This window comes from Paramisgurnus dabryanus, chromosome 5 (genome assembly GCF_030506205.2).
Source record: "Paramisgurnus dabryanus chromosome 5, PD_genome_1.1, whole genome shotgun sequence".
NCBI lineage: Eukaryota > Metazoa > Chordata > Actinopteri > Cypriniformes > Cobitidae > Paramisgurnus > Paramisgurnus dabryanus.
In genome coordinates this window covers 31,003,596-31,026,573 of record NC_133341.1, presented here as the reverse complement: position 1 = coordinate 31,026,573, position 22,978 = coordinate 31,003,596, and the positions used below count along the sequence as shown (strand labels likewise).

The 22,978-nt window shown below is 38.4% G+C and overlaps 1 protein-coding gene across 1 annotated transcript; it reads right to left on the bottom strand.

Moving 5' to 3' along the window:
* Window positions 1–709: 709 nt before the first annotated feature.
* mxd1 (MAX dimerization protein 1) lies at window positions 710–22,953 on the bottom strand. Its single transcript, XM_065250886.2, has 6 exons — window positions 21,731–22,953; window positions 20,978–21,077; window positions 14,944–14,973; window positions 8,158–8,272; window positions 6,148–6,307; window positions 710–4,131 (listed from the first exon to the last, which is right to left on the bottom strand). Exons 1-6 carry the CDS (start codon window positions 21,795–21,797, stop codon window positions 3,938–3,940), a joined length of 666 nt encoding a protein of 221 aa, XP_065106958.1. The 5' UTR covers window positions 21,798–22,953; the 3' UTR covers window positions 710–3,937.
* Window positions 22,954–22,978: the final 25 nt, after the last annotated feature.

Below are 22,978 nucleotides of genomic sequence, written 5' to 3'. Positions count from 1 at the left end.
TGTAATATCATGTTGCGGTAATGATAATTTTTGATAATGATAATCTAAAAAAATTGAAATAATTCTATAGGAAATATTTTTAAAACCCTCTAAAAATAATTGTTATAAAAAGTTCAGACCTTAATCTTATATGTGCAAATAAATAAATAAAAAATTTACTTCAAGGGCTTTTTAAAAATTCTGATGCTGGACACCTTCTAAATCTGGATTTCGTGAGAATCACCCAGATTATTGGACGATATATAAGTGCAACTCTTATCACAAGGTATACATTTTATGTGTATTTCCTGGGTTCAAACCCATGACCATTTGTGCTGATACACTCTAAAAATGGCTGGGTTATTTTTCACCCATAAGGGGTAAATATTGGACAGTGTTCTGTCCAATATTTACCCCTTATGGGTGAAAAATAACCCAGCCATTTTTAAAGTGTATCAGCACAAATGGTTGCTGGGTTAAAAATAACCCACTGTTGGGTTGTTGTTATGCAACCATGGGGTATAATAACCCAGCGGTTGGGTTAAAATAACCCAGCATTGGGTACATTTTTAACCCAGCACATTACTCTTCCACTAAGGTAAAGAGGAAAATAATGTTATAAGTAATTTTAACATCATAAAAATGACACGCTTTAGCTTTATCATTTAACATGGTCCTTAAGTTTTCTCACTATTTTTAAATTTTATCGCAAATAAAAACACACCCGCTCTACATTTTAATGTTTTTTTATTTTAAGTTCATTCCTTTTAACCACATTTAGCAGTCAACATCAAAGTAGCCCAATTCTTAAAAAGTAACAGCATAGAAATGTCCATTTCTGATTGGATGTAAAACAGACATAAACCTCTTTCATTGACTGTAGCTTACAAGAGGCAGTATGTGTTAAAGGATGAGCGTGTGCGTGTGTCTGTGTATATTTGTAAAGGTGTGAAACACCTGAAACGCAGTCACAATCAATGGGAATGACTGGCGATGGGCTCTTCTCACGTGGACCACGTCTGCCATCCGTTTCTGACGACATCTATGGTGTCATACATTTGTATGTCTTAAGGCTCTAGCCGTTTCGTACTCAGCGTACGGTGTGTAACCCTTATATACAAATCAATGTAGTACATCTACCCCCCCTCCCGTGGTGACATCATTGACCGTGATAAGCGCAGCACCGGGACACGGTACGAGGTGGCGTCAAAGCAGGAATTCACATCGGTGTGTGGCAGCACCAGAGTCTTTTACGAAACGTTCGTAAACGTCATGTCCCTTACCGGTGTTCACAGAAGATAATTAACAAAAACCCAAAAGCTGAGGGGACTTCGGTTGGCTTGGGCCGTGAGAAACTTCAAGACACCAATTTGGAACAAGACACAATCTCTAGTAGGAAGTTAACTCTTTTTAAAACACTTGTAACAAATAAAAACAAGACAAAAGCATATCAATACAAAATGCATACAGCCCTAAACTCCCCCCACCCTCCCGAGAAAAAAACATAAAAGATAATCGAGCCCTTTCTCTCTGTCTGTGGACAGTGACGTTACAAGCAAACGTATACTTGTATATATATATACATACACACCCCTTCTTCAAAATACACGGTGCTTTCATTGCTACGACACAAAATTTATACTTTTATACATTTTATATTTATAACTTTCCATCAGCAGCATTCCATATGTTAAAAATGAACAATCGTTTGTTTTTGTTCCTTATATAAAGATTTTTTGGTGCATCCATTCCGTTCCATAAAAATGAGATATATTGTAAAATATGAATTGATCTTGGCTTTGTAATGCATCAGTGAAGGATTTTCACTACATTCAAACATGTATCTCTCACATAAATCTCTACACAACCCACACCATTTCACTCACGAGCGTTACAGGAAAACAAATAGTTGCCTGTTCTCCCTAAACCGAACAACACCACAACTTCATTCCCATAACCACTTATCACCATTTCAATACCACCAACACACTAACATATACGTCTTATTCATTTTAATGCAGTTTTATCAACTTTTTATGCTTTTTTTGTAAACATTTTCATTTTTGTGCAGGAAAAATAAGATAATGAAAAATTTTTGGCTCTGCGAGCACCGAGTCAGATTTTAAGTCATGTAAAATATCAGAATATATGTATGTATATTTATTTTTACTGTAGTGCAAAACTACAAATTAAAACTGAAACTAACAAGAGGGAAAACAAAAGCAACTAAAAGCAATCACTACTTAAATATATATTCTCATATATATATAGTCTATTTTTAAACATATATGTAGATCAAATATAAATACTTTATCAATATACGTACATATAGGGTAGATATCTCTCTTATTTCTGTTAACTATATACATATCATGAGTACATAGTTTCTAGCTGGGTGCAGAAGTAAAACTGCAATGCAGTGATGTAGCCACCATGAAAACATACACACACACACGCATGCATGCACGCACACACACACACGCCTGATGGCACATAAGCAGAAAGGATTCATTGCTCATAGGTAACCCGAAGCTTCAGGCCTTTCTAGCATTGTCCGAAGCGCACGCAATAACTATGCTGCTCTGTTTATCATGGAATGTGCTTTTACAATCGCCCTTGTACTTCTTAAACAGTCGAGACAATTAAAAGACGCAAAAATTTATGGATGAATCCCACACACAAAAACGCCACTGTCCTTAGAGAGAGAGAGGAAGAGGTACCTGAGATCCAGACTATACCCCCCCATTCATAAAACCCACCTACAAAGCCTTCAAAAAAACCTCATGCACCAAATTGTTCTTCACAACGTTGTATCACCGCCGATAGTAATAGAAATTTCAAGGTGGCAGCTTTTGGGGCGATTAAAAGCGTACGCTTACAAAAAGTCAACGAAAAAGAGATTTCAAACCCCACGACGGCTTCCTTTCACTCGGGATGTCAAAAACTGACGGATCCACCAGTTAGTCCAGTAGAGGGGTGTATTGCTACCGCCCTGATGATTTTGCACAGCATGAATATTACAAGTGCTCGCCGGGAAAAAAAATAAACACACGACAACGACACATCAGTGATTACTCCCAGCACAGTGATGGGGGATGCGGGCGGGTATTAGACAGTGCAGGTAGATATTTTTAAGACTAGCTAACACACTACGCCTGATACATCACTACAGTAGCTGCAGTCCCGTGGAAGAGACATTTGAAACGAAACAACGATACAGTACATCTTTTGACACAAAGCGATCCTTGCCTTTACGGTAAAAGTAGCCGTTTCGCTCCGTTCTTGCAGCTTTCCCGAATCCCGTCCGTGTTTATTTTGCGGGACGGGGCAAAACTGGCTTCGGATGAGCGTAAAAGGCCACTCTCTATCTAAGTGCAAAATACCATGCTCTGGTAGGTTAGCTAACTGGTCAGGTGACCCAGCCCTGTGTCTTCTAGACGATTCATTCTGATTGAAGGAACGATAAAAGCCGTCAAGGACGGCCTTGGATGCGATTGTCCCAGAGTGAGACGGTGAGTAGGCAGTGGGTGTGGTATGGTACACATTCTTCATCTGGCTATAAGGTCTGTAAGGGTCTCTGTAGGGTCTTTCGAGGAGGGAATGATGAGGAGGGCACATCTGATGGAGCTAAGGCGGCAGGCGATAACGTTCTGCCTCCTCCAATGCTGATTGGTCGGTGGGATCGGCGATAGGCTCACACTGCATACGTGAGGTCTGTTTGGTGGACGCCACGGTCAAATTTCAATACTTTCTAAATGCGATCTCCTTTGGACTCTGCACGCACACACACAACAGACTGGATTTGTCAGAGCAAGTCGAGAAAGGCCGTTTCGGTCACAAAGGAGACTACACTTTTTCAAGTATTGGAGCAGGACGTGGCAGGAGATGATCGAAGGTACAGGTTGAGGTGGTAGGTAGGTAGGTGATGAGTGGCGGAGGACCGTGGTGATCTGTGCTCTTAAAGACTGCAGCCCAGAATCGGGCTCTTCTCCTGAGAGTTGGCGAGGTGAAGTAGACTGGCACTGGAGTAGCCTTCGTCGCTGCAGCTACTGCGCAAGCTTCCCCGCTCGTCCGAGTCGCTTACGCTGCTGGTGCTCCACTCCAGATCTCCCAGCAGGTAGTCCGTACCCTCCACGTCAACGTCCGCCTCTTCTGTAAAGCAAACGGATGAAAAATTCATGTGTCAGACTTTGACGACTTCATCTTTTTGTATAAAACCACAATGAACTGTACACTGAATGCATACATAATGACTTAACGTAAAAACATTGGATGAACTCCAATTTTTACGTTTGTTTATGTTAACAAAGATAATCTGCGTCTACACCGCAAGCAAGCGGTGTGACAAGACAAACTAGGTCGCTCCAAATATAATCAATAGAAGTGTCAACAGCATACTCTCTTTGTTAATTATAAAGGAAGCGATCCTGTTTTAATTTAAATTTCACAGTATTTTTTAACTAGTAATGTTCTGATCATATAAAGCATTAGCTCTATAATCTAGCTCTATTTATACACATAAAACTGTTTTATTAACGTATAAAATACGCAATTTTTACGTATAAAATATGTTAAGTAAGGGATAATGTAGAGGCAGCCGGTAGTTATCGGGAAATAAGCCCCGACAGTGTGATCAGGACCCGACGCGAAGCGGAGGGTCTTGTATCACACTGAAGGGGCTTATATCCCGATAACTACCGGCTGACTCTACATTATCCCGCTTATTACACGGCTACTTGTCACATAAGAAAAAAAACTGGACATGAATATGAATTTGAAACATTTTATTGGCATATTTGTTTTAAATGAAAATTTTTATCCTTCCGCGAAACTTTGCACAGATGCATAAAATGATCGTAATACCTTATTAAGATCCTCTGCTTCATACTTGTCTGTCTCCATTTTTTCTCTTTTAGTCAGTCTTTGAGAAGTTTTAATGCCCATTCTGTATTTTTTTGTGTGTTGGCTTCGTAGCTGTCATGCTCTATTTTGTCAAGTTCAGTCTCAGTAAGCTGTCTGTGTCTTGTCGTGGTTGTCCAGTGTTTGTCACAAGATGGCGCCAAACAAACAGTAATCTTTATTGATCTTTATTGGCGCGGAGCGATCTTACTCGTAAAAGTAGTACCGGCTATGCGTTATTATTTTGGAGCGGTTATTATTCGAAAAGAACAAACCTGCAAATGTCTCAACTGACCAATCAGAATCAAGCATTCCAGAGAGCCGTGTAATAAAATAAAATAAACAACTTGTCAGGCCAGGAAAGCACTGCAATTTTATCTTAAAAATGTTAAATCTGCTCACATGCTTTTTATTAATGCTTGTGAACTTGCGACCTATAATTTGTTTAAGAACTTGTTTTCAATCAATCATTGTTACATTTTCCTGTGCGCTTTCAAGTGCGCTACGTTTAGTCAAGCCGTCCTATTATCTCCATGGCAACATTCCAATTTAGGTGTTAAAGCATTCATCATACACTTCAAGCATAATGCATGCTGCAGTCTGTCTACATGCCATCTGTTTATGGGACAGGCCACAACACATACACAATAAAAAAACAAACTCCTGAAAACATTACTAGTGCGAATTCTGGGAAATTTGTACATTTCCACCAAGAAAACATCTGACTAATATTGCGTTTGGTGTGACAACGCAACAGACCCCCAACTTGCCGGTGGATGACCAGTAATTCTAGGTAAAACTGTTACCACGAAAAAAACTTTCTCGAAAATCTCGGAATGAGAAAAGTTTCTTTGTAAAAACAAAAAAGGTTATTTGATGATAGAAGCAGCTTGTTCGCTTTATCTCAATGATCTTTTTGAACTTACAATTGCATGGCGGCATCAAATTAAATATTGCCAGACGATGTAACAAAAATAAAAACACGATGAAAAGTTTGTGCAGTTCTATCTAACCATTTTTAATAATTGCGATTAATCTTTTGACAAAATAACATACATGGTTATTATACGCGATTAGAGTCACATTTTATTTCATATAACCAGATGACAAGACAGCAGGAAACTATGGGAGTTGGAAAGAGATTTAAAGCACCAAGGCTCTTGTAGCCAAGTGGTTAGTGTTTGTGCCTTGGAGCGCATGCATCGACCACCTGGCTACAATTTTGATGTTCCTCTGCTACTGATATTGTCCGTAACAGTGTGTATTTACCTTGGTCGGAGTCAGATTTGTCTGAAGAGATGGTGGAGCCCATGCTGTCCATGCGTACGCGCTCCACTCCCAGCTGCTCCAGACGTCTGCGCAGGTGTCTTTGTTCTCTCTGCAGCTGGTCTAAAGTGTGCTGGGCCTTTCGCTCGCTCTCCTCCAGCCTCTGCACATATGCGTTTAAAAGTTTTTAATAAAAGAATAGTTAAGCTCTAAAATCTGATTGGCCGAGTCATGTCTGAAGCCATATATAAAGTGAAAATATATAAGCACGTGAGACATATTGAAAGTAATCATTTTAGCTTAACCATCACTGTCAATAAAAGTCGATTTTTTATTGCATCTGGCAGACACCTTTACCTAAAGTACCTTGTACTTACAGTATAGCTACCTACAGTGCAGTTAAGCTATACATTTTATTAACATTGGTGTTCCCTGAATACACGCCAATAATCTTGTCATTATGGTTAACACTATTTAGTTTGTTAAAGGTCTTCACCTACACCCAAAACTGTTAAAGCATGAGGCTAGCAATGCCAGGGTTATAGATCCAAGGGACTGATAACAAGTATAGCTTGAATGCACTTTAAGTCGCTTTGGATAAAATCGACTGCCAAATGCATGTAAATTTGTAACAGCTTGACAGCCCCCACATTTTAAAGCACCGTGCAATGCACCAACATAAACTGAAGGACTTTTCAAAATGCATGTTACATCTATTATTACAATCAAGTTTTACTGTAGTAAAAGTTATTTTATATGTTTATATTGAATAGGCTATTAAATTCATATTGATAATCTCCAAACAATTTATGAGGGGAATTTATTAGTGTTTTTAAAATATCTTGGGTTACATTTGTGATGCTGTACCATAAAACCAGTCTTACGCGTCTAAAACTTGAATAAATAAGCTTTCCTTTGATGTATGGTTTGTTAGGATAGGAAAATATTTGTCTGGGATACAACTATTTAAAAAAACTGGAATCTAAGGGTGCAAACATATAAAAAATATTGAGAAAATAGCCATTAAAGTTGTCCAAATGAAGTCCTAAGCATCTGCATCCACTCACAAAAATAAAGTTTTGATATAATTATGAAAGGAAATTTCCAAAATATATTTATGGAACATGATCTTTACTTAATATCCTAATGATATATTGCATAAAAAAAGTATTATTTTGACCCATACTATGTATTGTGGCTATTGATACAAATTTACCCGTGCTCCTTAAAGTTATTCTCCAGCCAAATATCAAAATTAAAGATTTAAAAATAAAAATAATGATCCGAGATTGCTTTCAGACAAGCACATTTGCAGTTATTTTAGTAAATGTCCTTGCTCTTCCAAGCTTTGTAATGGTAGAAAACAGGGATCAAGGAACAATTTCTGACTTTAAACCCTAAAAAAAACATTCATCCTTTACAGAAGTAATCCACACGGCTACAAGGGGTTAATAATGGACTTCTGCAGGTAATTGATGCAATTTTGTAAACTTGATAAACTGTAACTAGCATCCGGTAATGTTGCCACCGTGGACTCACGCTATTCTTGTCAGTTTTAGCGTAGTGATCGTTGGTTGCCATGAGTATGTTGCGCAGTGACTCTCCTGAATCGCGTGAGTCCAAGATGGCGTCTAGTTCATGGATATTTATCTTACAATACCTCATTGATTACCCACAAAATACCTTAATTAACTCACACTCAAAGTCTGTAAACTACCTAACTAAAACCTAAAGAGAATTCTGACCCAGGAAAACCTGTTTAACCGTAGTTAAGGGGGTTATAATCATTCTGATTAATGTTATGTTTATCAACACTCCTTGAAAGACTTTCGCTCACCAACGCACTTGTGCTGTTGGTGATAAAAGTGATTTAAAAAAAATGCTGTAATGCAGAGCCTCTTGTTAATTATTGCTGTAATATTGCACGGATGCAGTTGGTCTTCCGAGAAATTCTTCTCGCTTTCATGCCAACACAATTAATTACCATAGGCACATATGCACATACGCACATACCTTAATGTGTTCCTTTGCCCTCATAAGTAGACTGAGGGTTGTGTGCCTGCTTGAGTCTGGTCCTAAGGGCACGAGGGATTTCAAGCGTTCCAGACACAGTCGTAAATGTGCCCTCCTGGGTTAAGTAACACGAGGACAGAAAGAGACAGAGCGTGTCAAAACCAACACTGCATGGTATTTTCCATAAGCAGTTTTTATAGAAACAACATAGATCATCACACTAAGAGGACTGTGACAACAATCTGAACATTTTATACAATATATTACAGCATTGCCTAGTTTTGTTTTGTCAAAATTGTGCATACACTCTCAGAAAAAAGGTACAACGTTTTAAAACGGGTCCTAATAGGGATGCATAACGATTAATCTATAGCAGAATAAAAGTTTTAATTTATATCATATATATGTGTGTGAACTGTGTATTATAACTTTGTATAGATAAATACACACACATGCATGTATATATTTAAGAAATGTTTACGTGTGTACATACATTTGTATATTTATGTATAATTATATTATATATAAATACTTTATATATAAATATATATTATTTCTTAAAATTATACATGCATGTGTGCATATTTATATATACATAATTATTTTTCACAGTTCACACACGTATATGATGTAAACAAAAACTTTTATTCTGTTATAGATTAATTGTGATTAATCATTATGCATCCCTAGGTCCTAATATGTACCATTTTGGTACAGATATACCTTTGAGGTACCAAAATGCACCTTGAGGTACAAAAGTGTACTTTTTGCCCCAGTGACAACTTTTAGACCTTTCTGTACATTTTTTCTGATAGTGTATATATGATTAGTGACCAGGAAATTGTGCAAAATTGTACGCATTTCTTTATCATATGTGACCCAGTTTGTGTGATTTACTGTTTTTTACATAAACTCACCCTACATAAAGTAAAGAAAATTTTGTGCAAAATAACCTTGATATCTTGTATATTGGGCGAGTAAGGTTACATCAAAGATTGAAATCAATGATTGAAATCAAACTTTGATGCTCCAAATTTCACAGGCAGGACTTGTCTTTGCTACAAATATTTAAAAAATCTCAAAGCTTTATTTTCAGATTTAAATGCGATTTATATTTATTTTCTATATGGTCTCCTTATATGAAAAGCTTAATATGACAATGAATATGACAGAAAATAATAATAATAATAATCATCGTGTTAAAGATGCAATGGTAAATTTTCTGACATTAAAAAAGATCAAGGTTAACTTTCTCTATCTATCGTGTACGTGAGTCGACAAGATTCACAGCTGCTGGGGTGTGGTGAAAATAGGTGCCAGCAACCACATGACCTGTTATGCAACCTGCCAGAAACTGCAGACTACTGTACGGCCGTGTTTGTATAGAGACGTGGATCCCAACCTAGCTATTTTACCTTCCAGACACTGCGTGTGAGCGTCTATGTGTAAGCATTAAGAGAAAACATGTGCCTGTTTGCTCCGGGCATCTCTTTAAAAACACTATGGTAAGCTTTAAACTGATAACGAAAGCATGTGAAAACAAAATGGTGTCCTGTTGGCCACATGGAAATGTTGATTAAATCATGCAAATTAAAAAAATAATACACTGCTTCCTTAGAAACCAGATTTACATGAATTACAAACTAGCATAATAGACATAGCATTCCCCTTAACTAAATGTCTGATAGTCGAAGAAAGTTATATACAGTTTTATTAGATTATAATCTATTTATGAAGACAATTTTCCTTTATGCAAAGCTGCTTGGATACAATGCAACATTGCAAAAACGTGTTATAATATAATATCAAATCAATTAAACTAAAGCAAAACACAAATGCAAAACACTTGTTCACCTTTCTACTCTAACATCACAATGCATCCTTTATAGACGCCACCTATTATCATATTGCTTTACATGCCCAGCACTATTTTGCTATGTAGCCACCATGACTACAGAATATTCACAACAGCAAACCTTAAGTACCTCATTGATTGAAGTATAAAGCTTTAAGCGTTTAGCTTTCATTCAGGTACTTATGTTACGCACATATCGTCACATCTGTCTTAAAGGTTGCTTTTGCAGCTCAAGGCCACATGAGCCACTGAATCAAGCAGACAAGTTAATGAGCGAGTTAAACAAGAGCTCGGACGCGTTTATGTTTGCAAGGACGGCAATATGCTCGACTGCTAAAGGATGGGTTGTGTGTACACCTGCCTCTTCAGCACACACGCACACATAAACACTCACTACTGAACACACCCAGACAAAGGATCATGTTTGCCGCACTTCTTACTGCGTGTGGTTGTCTGGTCAAAAGGGCAGGAATAGTATTACATAACTTGAAAATCTGCCACCGATGCCATGACATTGCCTGGTGTTTGTTAAACAAATACAGACTGCATGCTCTGCCCGACATTTACACACGCCTTGTCGCTGCGTGGATCAGGGCCGATAGCACGAAAGCGCATAGGGTTTCATTTCTCTTATCTGTTTTTTCCACTCCTCTCTGGACCAGGTTATTCCCTCGCTGGGGTCATTTTATGAGGTGTCTTAAGGAGACCACTAAGGCTGCACAACTAATCTATAAATCTATAATAATCAATAAAGAAATAGATTTTTTGGCTGTGCACAGACAACCGTTTTAATTTGGTGAAAGATGTATATATATACACTTTTTGCGGTCATGTTTTTCGAATGCAGGCAAATTTTTTTATTAAAACAGCGAGCGATTAAATAACAGTGATTTTTTTATGTTAATCAAATGAAGTGCAACACTGTATCTAAGGTTAACTAAGGTTCCCACACTTTAGTTAACTTCAAATTCAAAGACCTTTCAAGGACTTTCCAGGTCCAATACCCTCAAATTCAAGGACAAAATATGGGGACACATTTCAAGTGAAAGCAAGTTTACATTGTGTTTCCTTTAAAGATATATTGTTACAGTTCCCTTTCGAGGGAACTCGCGCTGCGTCACTGCGGTGACACTTTGGGGCGCCTCCAAGGGTAAGTGCATCTGAATGTGTAGATCAAATTCAACCAATGGCGAGGCTTAACGACAAAGACAGGGTGACGCGGTAGCCGGGAAGTATATCGCTATCTGAAATATTGCCAAAGACGGCGTTACAGGGATGCAGGAAGTATGTCAAGGGAGACGCAGCGTCTCGTTCCCTTCTCAGGGTACAACAATTACATACGTAACCAGAGACGTTTTTATTTGTCAAACACAACTATGCAAAAAAAGCATTTTTGTATGAATCAACATTCGCATACAGAAGATATAAGCATTTAAAGCGAACAGTTTAGCATGTGTGCTTAAAAAGTCTTTTATTATTATAAAGTCTATATATTATTATAGAATTTTATTATCCTACACTTCACAGGGAATAATATGGATTTTTTTTCAGAAACTTTTTGCATAAAATAGATTCAAGCACTTTCAATGACCTGTATCTATGTATATTTTTAAAAACTTCCCAGGGCTTTGAATTTTCCCCCCAGATTCACAAACTTTCAAAAATTTCAAGGACCCGTGGGAACCCTGTGTAAAAAGCCCAATAATGTGGATCAATCTAGGTTTCAAATTAACCAAAGTTAAAATTTAAAAACCAATATAGAGCATGTGACCCTCTCTGTGAAATCCAGGCTAAAGTCTCAATCTAATTTTGAAATTAAAATCAATTTCAATCTTTGACATGACCTTACTCAGTCGATATTAAAGATATCAAGGTTATATTTTAATTATGTAGGATGATTTTATATAAAAAAAACAGTAAATGCTCCGAAAGACACTGTGCATCTGATCTTAAACAGGACAGTTGGACACCTGCAGGTCACCCATTCCCTATTCAAGCCATATGACTTTTGCAGTAAATCGTCATCCTCTCCTGGCCTTTGACCTCCGACCTCGAAGTAATTGTCTTAACCCTACTTGAGAAGTGTACACGTAAAGGCACCCAGGGCGGCCTACGTCTCCGATTACAGTTCTGAAACCTGTCCCCCAAGACAAATAGGCCACAAGCATACAAGGTCCATCTTGAGAACAAACACGCCATCTCGCAGATAAAAGCAAGCGTGTTTCTGTTTGAGCTGGTGTGTGAGCTATTGTGACTCGTGTTGACAGAATGTTGCTTACAGCTGTTGTTTGTGTATTCATTTAGAGGCTGTTAAGCTATAGAAGCCACCCTTTCAATCTGCCTATAGGGCATAGTGTGCATTACATATGGCCCATAATGGGTGAGGGGAGACAATTTATAGCATGTGTGACCTGGGGGTTACTGGGCCGAGTGTAACAGTTTTACACGATACAGGTGTGTGAAATTTTACATGATACTGATATACCCCAGTAGTAAGTTCAATATGGGGCATTTTAGGTAAGGCTTAACTTTAACACCAGCTGTTCAACTAAAAGTAAATTGAAAGAAACGCTTAGCACCTGCTTTTTTCAATAATTGATTAGTTTTATGAAACTGATACTATATATTGCTCATTTTTATGATTAAGTTTTAGTACAATTAACAAGTAAGGGATAATGTATGTTACACACATATGATGTAAACAAAAACTTATAGAACTATAGATCAATCATTATGCATCCCTACCACTGGCCAATCAGAATCAAGAATTCCAACCAGCCCCATAATAAAACTAGACATTACATTTTGGTGTACAACTTGTCTGTCTGTATTTATGCTACGGTCAAATTTTTTATTATTATTTATTTAACCTATATTATTAATCCTAATCCAAATGTCGTAGTATCGTGGTTGTCTCCCACATTGAAACCGCAACGATTCAATATGGGTGATTATATAAATTACAGGTAAATTTGGTGTCCAAAGTTTCTTTGCTTTTATCAAATGAATAAATATATATACAACTTATTTTATATACTGTATCCACCTTATTTTTGAACACGGAAGTAGTGATGTTTTTTGTGCGAGAGAGACTTCATTTCCATATCTGGCCGATAAAAAGTGTGTCGTGGGAGCATGCACAAAACATGATTTTATGCAAAATATTATTATATCACGCACAACAGGGAGACATAGGCAGGAAATTTAGAAAATTATTTGTTTTTTGATTTAAAACAAAAGTACATGCAACACATTAGGAACTATTATAAGCATTAACTAATAAGCTGTTTAAGTCGTGTATATATTTGTATTAATATATAATAGCAGAATAAATAAACCAGCTAAATCAGCATAATATTGTATTGAACAATTTTTTATTTATTGCTTACTGGCACTTTCTATGTAAGGTTTTACTGGATGGATGCGTAGATACAGATCATGGGTGCATGTGCACCACATCCACATTCAGCTCTTGTGCATGGATTATGATCAAAACAAATGTTTTGTAGAGATTTACTGCTATTATGGCAACCTCTAACATGCACAAATTATGCCGGTCTTTCTGGATTTCATATAAAACATTAACTAACCAGTCTAAATCCATTAGCTTTAGTGGCTCACTGGAAGATTTACATAAAAGAGATCAAAGATGGCGGCGCCCACAATTACGTCAAAAATAAGGTGGATATGAGAGAGAGATTTCTGGGTATGATTGGCAGTTCTATGACATACTGTACACTGTTATTCTACCTCGGTAACAGAGTTTGACAGTGACAGGGCTTAAACTTCCTGGACAGGGCTTGAATCTAGTCCAAGACTAAAATGCTTGTTTGAGTTCTCCTAACTGAAACCAGCTTGAACTGACATATCTTGACATATATCAGTGCTATGTTTTTCTATTTTTCTAATATAACCAAGACCTAGTCCTGGATTAATCTAAACCATGTACCAAATGATTAAACATTAAAAAGCAGCATAAGAAAAGAATGACTCTGTACACAAAATATACCTGTAATTATATAATTGTCCATGTGCTACCATTAGGCCATGACACTAACAGTAGTTGCCTTCCTTTTTGTTTTTTAACTAGAGAAGTTATTTAAATCATGACAACACAGCTGTAATGGTCCCAGATCAGTCGCCCGTCAAATTTTCCAAATCTGCATAACAAATGCACTTCAACTTGAGTTGCTTTATGAATATCGGCCCTGGACACCATTTTGAGTCAGCGTGGCACAAAAGAATAAACACAGGGAGGCTGTCCGTCCTTCTTTAGCTGAATTATCCTAACAGGAGATGAAAGGCACTCTTTAGAAATAAACAGCGGATCGGTTGTCTGAGGCTCTGTGTCCTCAGAGCTCTGCACGAGTTCGGTCTGATGTATGCAGGAAGCACGTTTTAGTGTTAGACGCAGAGAGGACTGTGACTACAGTTTAGCTGCGTGCATTGTTACGAGTTTAAAGTCAAAAGTCCAGACGCCCTGGTTTTGCTCACTGCTTAGCTTTACCAGCATGTATTATTCAATGTTTTCGGCAAGCTGAGCTCAGAGCGCTCCATGTGTGTGTTACCCAAACCACAGAGCACTGGGGACGGAGATTGTGAGCAAAATACATTAGTGAGATCTTTCACATTCTAAATTTAAGGTCGTCTATTTATTGAGGATTTCTCTCTAGGTCAAAACTGAATGGACAACATGAGCTCATTGACTGACCTTAATACTTATCTCTCAGTCTTATCTGGGTGCACGTGATAAGAGAAGACTCCAAAATACTGAAATGAGGCATTTGGTCACATTTCCTGGTCACTTAGCTTTCAATTACTGAAATGTAATCTTAATCTCATCATTGAGGATGCAATGAGGTATAACCCTGCGAGTTTAGAGATAGAAGCAAATGAAAGCGACAGTGACGTGAATGGAGATATGGACATACCTGTTCTTCTCCATTTCATTGTGTGTAGACCTGTAAAGACAAAACCAGAGAAATGTTATTAAACACTGGCTTTGTTAGGCACTATTACTATTGTTTAAATTATGCACTTTGGTGAAGTGACGTGTAGTATTTGTTTACAAAGCATTATGAGTTTGGCCTGTCAGATGACGAAACCGGTTTTATAAATGTACATTTTAGGAAGTACTTGAACCTTATCTATTCCAGATGTCTTGCAACTACCCAAAATGGCTTAGTATCCACCTAGTAACTGGATAGCAAAACACTCAGATCATGTTATCTAAAAATATCACAGGGATTTGGGGTGGGATTTCTTTTTGCAACCACTAAAAACACACCAGCAACTGCTAGTGCAAGTGCTAAAATACAACAGCAGTGAATTTTGGACTGTCAAGCAGCAATAAGCTTAAATTAAGTTTTAATTGTTTGCTTTGCACTTTTATTCAAGGAATAGTTCACCCAAACACAAAAATATTGTCATGTCTCATAATTTATAGGATGTTTTTTCAACTAGTCTTGAGAAAATGTAAGTTATATTTTCACAGACATTTCTTTTGATACACTGCATATTGATCACTTAATAAGCTGAAATTATGAATCCCTTTCTCTTATAAACATATCGTACTGCTTTTAAAGATGTATAGAAGTCACATATGTTCGGGATGGCATGAGGGTGAGTCAATTATAAGATAATTTTCATTTTTGGATAAACTCAGGAAATTATGTTATGCATAAATCAACAGGATACAACTTCAACATCACTTTCCTTGTTCTGAGGTTGGAAATCGCATGGTGTGTGTCGGGTGCTCATTGCTGATTTGAATGTTCGGTACAAAGATAAAATGGCCTGTATGTGGTGTATAGGATGCAACTCTGAAATAGCAGAGGGTTTTAGGGCCCCCGGGCTTCTTTAAAAGATGTAGGAGTTGCCAAAATGCAAATCGAGGATAGCCAAATTACCCTGTCCTCTTTTTCCGTCGCTACGTTTGCAAAATACATAGAGGCCCTTGGCCCCAGTTAGCAACAGTAACTAGAAACACCAGCCTGAGACACAAGACAGTGGTGGGGGGTTGAGGCTTCACACATTATGTGAATGAAAGCTCATTTCAGACCGACCACTGCTAGATCAATAGAGGAGTTGAAAGCAGACAAGGACCTGAGAAATGACAAGTGCTCAATGGTGAGGGAGTTCGTGTCGCCTTAAAGAAATTAACATTTGGAAGAGATGAGCAATAAAGTAAAAAAATACCAATTTGGAAACTAATTTTAAGATTTGGGAATCTTTCTTTAAGCAAGCAAGATTGCCATCATTGTGCCTGCACAAGATGCTTTTATCCAAAGGAACTTACAGGACATGTCACCAGACGCGAGTTCAACGATTTGCGCAAATATTTTACATACAAAGTCAATGCAATGCAAAGGATCAGATGCGACCTCGCATGTGGCGATGCGAAAGACGCTATATGGGCGGCGCGGTTGCCGCGAAAACGCGCTATTCGCCCCAAACGCGCTATTCGCCCCAAACGCGCTATTCGCCCCAAACGCGCTATTCGCCCCAAACGCGCTATTCGCCCCAAACGCGCTATTCGCCTCAAACGCGCTATTCGCCTCAAACGCGCTATTCGCCTCAAACGCGCTATTCGCCTCAAACGCGCTATTCGCCCCAAACGCGCTATTCGCCCCAAACGCGCTATTCGCCTCAAACGCGCTATTCGCCCCAAACGCGCTATTCGCCTCAAACGCGCTATTCGACCCAAATGCAGTATTCGTCCAAGTTGAAAATATTCAACTCAAGCAAAAAATTAGCATGACATTAAGTTATATCCCACAAGTAATCAAGAGCGAGTAACGCGATGCCCCGAATTTGGTGTGTACATAGTATAACTGTGCGTTCACACTGCCACCAGCGAAAGCGTCAAAGATGTGAGTGCCGAGGAGAGTTAAAATGATGTGGTTCAGCGGCAACCAATCATAAGACAAAAACCCATAGAAGCCTTTCGCTTCCAGAGAATGCATTCGGGCGTCAAAACGTCCTCTACTATTTTTCTATAGCATCGTTGGCAGGGCAGACAGAGCGTTTTTTTACGCTCTCGCTGGCAGCGGTGTGAACATACAGAAAGAGCATTATTTTAGCTCAAGTAGTACAGCATTGCACAGGGGTTGCAAAGATAGTGGGTTCGATTCTCAGACAACACACATACTGATAAAATGTACCTTGAAGCGCATTGGATAAAAGTGTTTGCCAAGTGAGTAAATGTAAAAAAAGAAATGTGGGATTAAGACCTTGCTTAGGGGGATTATAATGATAGGATCAAACCAATAACCTCCCAGTTATCAGCTTGATTGTTAACCACTATGCCAAAAAGCTCAACTTAAAGACACACTGAAAGACTCAGATGTTGTTAAACATCAGTATTTTTGGAACGCTGCTTGTCTTATCTAACTAAATGTTGTATAAAACGTATATAGACATGCATTTGCATAAACACGTACACATCCTTCAGCTCTAAAATGTACATGTCTAACAAAAGATTACAATAGCACTGAAGCATGGGGAATATTGTGCACCTCACTGGCACTTAAAAAGTAAGCTCAGAAGGCACACATCTCATTTTACGTTTACTTTTGATGAGCACAGATGCAAAACCCGTCTGACATGATTTCTTGTAAATGAGAATTTAATTTAACAAACTAGTATTTATGAATGGCCGGATTTGAAGCAAAAGTATGTGGTGTACGTATAATATGTGCCAAGAGCATCTGGTTATATATTTATCGCAGTTTTGATGGAGGTGGCGTTTAGCGGCTTTTGCATCAGAGCTCCTCCTTTATTCCTTTAGCAGATGTTTTTATCCAGAGCGACTAACAAACTAACAAGTCTCGTCTCTTCCTCATTCATCCATCCTGACCTCATGAACTCATCAGCTCTAAAAATAAACCAAACCTTAGTGAACAGGATATCTTCCCATGCCTGCGTCTCTCCTAACACCCCTTTCAACCTGTCTGTCAGGACCGAAAGCAGACATCAAGCTTAAAAACAACTTGTATCAAACATACATTTTCTCATTATTTATCTACAAGCAGACTTTAATTTTTTGATCTATTGAATTTGCTGTAGTTCTTTGATCACTAAAAATAGCCTGAAAAGATGTATAATGCACAGCACCTGTATTTACGACTGTTTTACGCCTATCCATCCCATTTTCAGTATAGACTAATTAAATATGGCCGACTAACTGCTCAAGCAGGCCATGGTATGACATCTTGGTTGGTTAAAATAACCTAACAAGCTTTCTAATGTGTTTTATATTAATGCGACACATAAAGAGATCAGCCGAACTGCTTGGCTGGTGTCTCGCTCGGGAGGTGGGTGCAGGGGATCGACAGATACTAGTGACACAACAGCCCGTTTCACTGCGTAAGTCCGGCCAGTGTGCCTTTGGCGCTCCTGTACGTGCCAAGCCACCTGTTCCAACACATAACAGGGCAAATGGAAAAACATATTTGGTGCCCCACAGGAAACGGACTCGAAGTTTGGTCGGAATTGCTGTACATACATCCTGTTCACACTATGAAGGTTTGTGTTGCGCCCACGCCTTTCGAACTGTGTAGTGGGCTCGGCAAACGTAGGAAGAAAATACAAAAGCACTGCTGCGTACATTTATATAGCGAGGAACCCACGTCTGCTGTTATGTGCATTAGCCCACATACCGTCTGATCATAAGTGAGAGGTGGGAGGAGCCATGCCATATAAATAATGGGGGTGTTGGAGCTGTGCTGGTTCGTGGATGAAGATGAAAAAGAGGAGGAGGGGCAAGAGGAAGGCACTAGCCCACTACTTTCTCTCTCTCACGTATACACATAAGGGACACGCGCTGCCACCCTTCCCCCACAATCCATCAGGAAACGCAAGTATGGAAAGCAGGTTTGCAGGGAGATACACTAGATAGGAGACCCACCTGACCTACATATAATAAAGGTTAAGTAAAGCATGGATACTTAGAATTGTTATTTACAAAGTATATCCCTAGATATTTTTAAGACATGTGTCATTATATGAACCCTCAAAGCTCCCGTTCAGTCTCGTATGCGATATGAATAGACATGGGGAAGCCGTCTACTGAGTCAATTGTAGAGACGTGAGGAGATTATTCAGCGCAGATACATCAGCGGCATACTAGAGCAAAGTGTTTCATCCATGATGCATTAGCAGCAGTGCTAAGGTTGTAAATGTGCGTTGTTTGCATGTTCTCAAGTAAATTCTCAATGAACTATACATCACAAATTATCTCTGTAGTGTATTTGCTAAGAAAATTACATTACGCAATGCATGTGCAATATGCAAATTTGAAGGGAAACTTCCTGATTAAAAGATATTTTGTCAAATCTTTAGAAGGGATGCACAGATATATCGGCCTATAATTGGCGCGCAAAAAAAAAACCTGCATCAGAATTCCTACTGTCATGTGTTATAAATTTTAATTGGGAAAAAAGAAAAACTATCGGTATGGATAGTTTATCGGGAGACACAAAAATGTTGTATCTGTACATCCCTAATCTTTAGTAATTACCCATGAATATGTGCCAAGTACAAACCATACTGTAGGAGGAACATGGAATACATTTAATTTTTAAGCAACATATAACATATATGCCAGGTAAAAATAAATTATAATATTCTTTTGTAATATATATTAAAATGTAAACATCCAATGAATTACATAATGATTTAATTAATTTCACGCAACCACAGAAAATCTAAGTGGTTTTGAAACTCTGATTCTTTAAAATCTCCCTATACCTTGAAACTGGTAACCAGCCTATGCAAAGCTTAAAAAGTGGACACAACATGGCTCCTTTATAACACAAGGAGATGTCATCAAATCCAAATTTGGTTTGGGCAGTTGTGCTCTGAAGTTGCACGCCTACAGGCCATTACAGGAAGGAAAAGCTCCTATACCTGCATGATTTCTTTTTTCAACAAATAGCTGTATATAAATAGCCACAGGCCTAGTGCTACCCTTGTTAGCCCTTAATATCTTGCTATGTATCCAGTTACAAGCCATAGATTAGAGCCGTAGCGTGTTATTAGCATTTCTACAGTATCACAGCAGAAAAACACAATAATTACATTTGGTCTCAACATCGTATTGATAAAATGGTTAATCTCTTTTTCAGAGCCTTTGCTGATGTGTTCACGAGGAGCCCTTTTATTTATATAAATAAATCTTTAACTCCTAGATTTACTGTATGCATCTTTTTTGGTATATTATGTGCTAAAATCTGCCAAATTTCTTATAAAATTATAGAATGTGTTAAATATAGCTTATAGATCCAGACTCTTATTCATAGATGAAATCCAAATTAAATATGTAATAAATAAATGTGAGATAAAACACATTTTGTGTATGACTCAGGGTTCCAATTCAGCAGAAATCTGTGATGCTTTTTTGTGGATGAGGTTTGGTGATTAACATTAACCCAGATTGTAATCTTTAAAACCAATATGGGGCAACTAATTCCATCCACAGGAAGGAAACCCATCGTTTCAGGCTTACTAATCGGATGTGGTGATGAAATCTGAAGTGTCGACTAGTGAGCCAGTAAATGGTGACTGAGGGACATGGGGGTAGGAAGAAACCGAATGTCTCACTACATGTCAAATGTGGGATGGCGTGTCCCGACTGCATCTGCACGAGGACGAATCTGAGTATTTTCCTGTCACGCACACTTTAGTTGAAAACACATTCAGGTCTGCCGATTTAGATATCACTCACGGGACAACACGTCAAGTGACGTGTGAATCATGAATATGAACAAAATGTTCCCGGTAAGAGGGCGTAGGGGGATATGATAGACAAAAAACACAACGCAGATGCTTTGGCATGTGAAGTAGGTAAACACATTGCCCAATCACAGCGTGGTGACTGTAAATACAGTAGAAGAGAAGATCTGTCATGATTCCTGTGTTACGGAAGTCTGGGATTTACTGTTGAAGAAATTTATGTGCAAGTACCTGCTACTGCAATTTTTCTTGCTTTTGAGTTTTCGTTTCGAGCCATCCCTATCTTTGCTGCTGGTGAACGGTAACATTGAGGCGTAGCCATGCTCCGCTTCTGCAAAATCAAACACAGACATACAGAAGCTCATTAGACCACACAGCACTAAAATAAATCAAAGCCATTGGTATTGACCATTTATGCATTGGAGGATAACCAAAAAATAAATAACACGCCAAAGAAGCAATTTATAAAAAAAATATCTAACACTTGGGTCAATGATGTCATCTGAACTGGAGTAAACCCAATAGCCAGCCGAACCACAACACATACAGGGAGGGGGGGTTGCACCAGGAAACCCTCCACAATAAACCAACAGCAGAGCTTGAAAAATGGATTTCAATGTTACATAGGAATAAAAATATGTCAGCAAGCAGCATTAAAACAAATCTATAAGACACAATCAGTGAATTTTATCCCCAGAGAGCCTTAACATCACATTAGATTCCCCTGTAAAATTCAAACGTATGACTGGCCAGCACACAGACTCAGACGACTGAAGTGGCCACTTCTGCATGCTTTGATCTTCCCCAAATGTCATAACAAGAGAAAAAGCTTCGTACATCATGCATTTGCGTCAAATAAACAGGCATTTCCTGGTTAAAGCCCAATTTTATTTATTTCTAACAGACGAGCGCCATAGCAACAGTGTTGGGACTCATTTGCATGTCAACGTGTATCGTTAAATCGCAATACGTGCGTTACTTTACCTCTTTCTCGTCGATCGAGATATTCAGCTGCTTCGATCAACATCTGCAGTTTTTCGATAGCCGTCATTTTCCGCGATTAAAGCCGATAAAAATGACAATCCGGGTCAGAAACGGGAAGGACAAAAACAAGCACAAACACCAGCAGCCTGTCGTTTCTTCACGGTCTTTCCTCTTTTTAGGAGAATAAAAAAATCCAGCCAGACGAATAAATATAAAATCTGATAATATAAGGCAGCGAGGGAAATATTTAGATGTGAGGGCTGGTTTATGTGTGAGGAAAAAAAGATGATGTACGAAAAATCAAACAAAAACACGACTAACGTTGGTTTCAAGAAAGCTGGGTGATAAAACGGAATAAAAATGTCCCTCAGCTGCCTGAATTTAACCAAGTTAACTTATCCTGCTCATATTAAACGAGACATCGGACATCAAATGTTACAAATATGAGAACCTAAGCAATACGACCGTGAAAAAAACACACACAGGAAAAACCTCCAGGTTTGCAAAATCAGGGCAACCTTTCCTGGAAGCATGTAAGTGGTGACAGTCAGAAGTCTAAATACTTTTATAGATGAGCTGTCAAACAGATAAGAGCTCACTATACTTGGTCAATTTTTAGACTCTGATACTGACAGCATAATCTCTTAACTAGAGAGCAGTGTGCGTCGTTGAGCCTGGAAAATCAGACAAAAATACGTAAGACAGCTCGGTCAGGTCTGATGATTGTCAGATTTGACCAAAAAAGTTGAGTTTGAGCAGCTGGTGGTGTTATTTTGGTTATTGTATCTTGAGCTTTTTCTGCTGCTGCTGTGCTGGTTGCGTTTGAAAAACAAACCTCGATTCCTTTTTAGTAATATTTTATTAAAAACGTAAAATTTCGATATGCCTTGTCAGCGAGGTGGTAAGCAATACTTTGCCGTGTAATAAAAAAGGAAAAATAAGAAAAAACGTTGATTGGTCGTTGGAAAAAAACGCGATGAAAATAGGCTTTAAAAATAGAGATTGGACGGCCTCAAAGTCCAAACAATCGCTGGTTTCGGTATTTTAAGCGTGACAGACTGCCTGGCTTGTTGTCAAACAGCTCGAGGTGCACGCAATGTGTGCAAATTAGGAAAATTCAACAAAAACAGGACAAAAAATACACGCAGCTTCCAAAACCATAACGTCCCTGTCTCAGGCAGATGAGATGTTTGCTAGTTGCTGTCATGTTACTGTACGCCTGTCAGAGATCCTGAGGGAAGCTGTGAT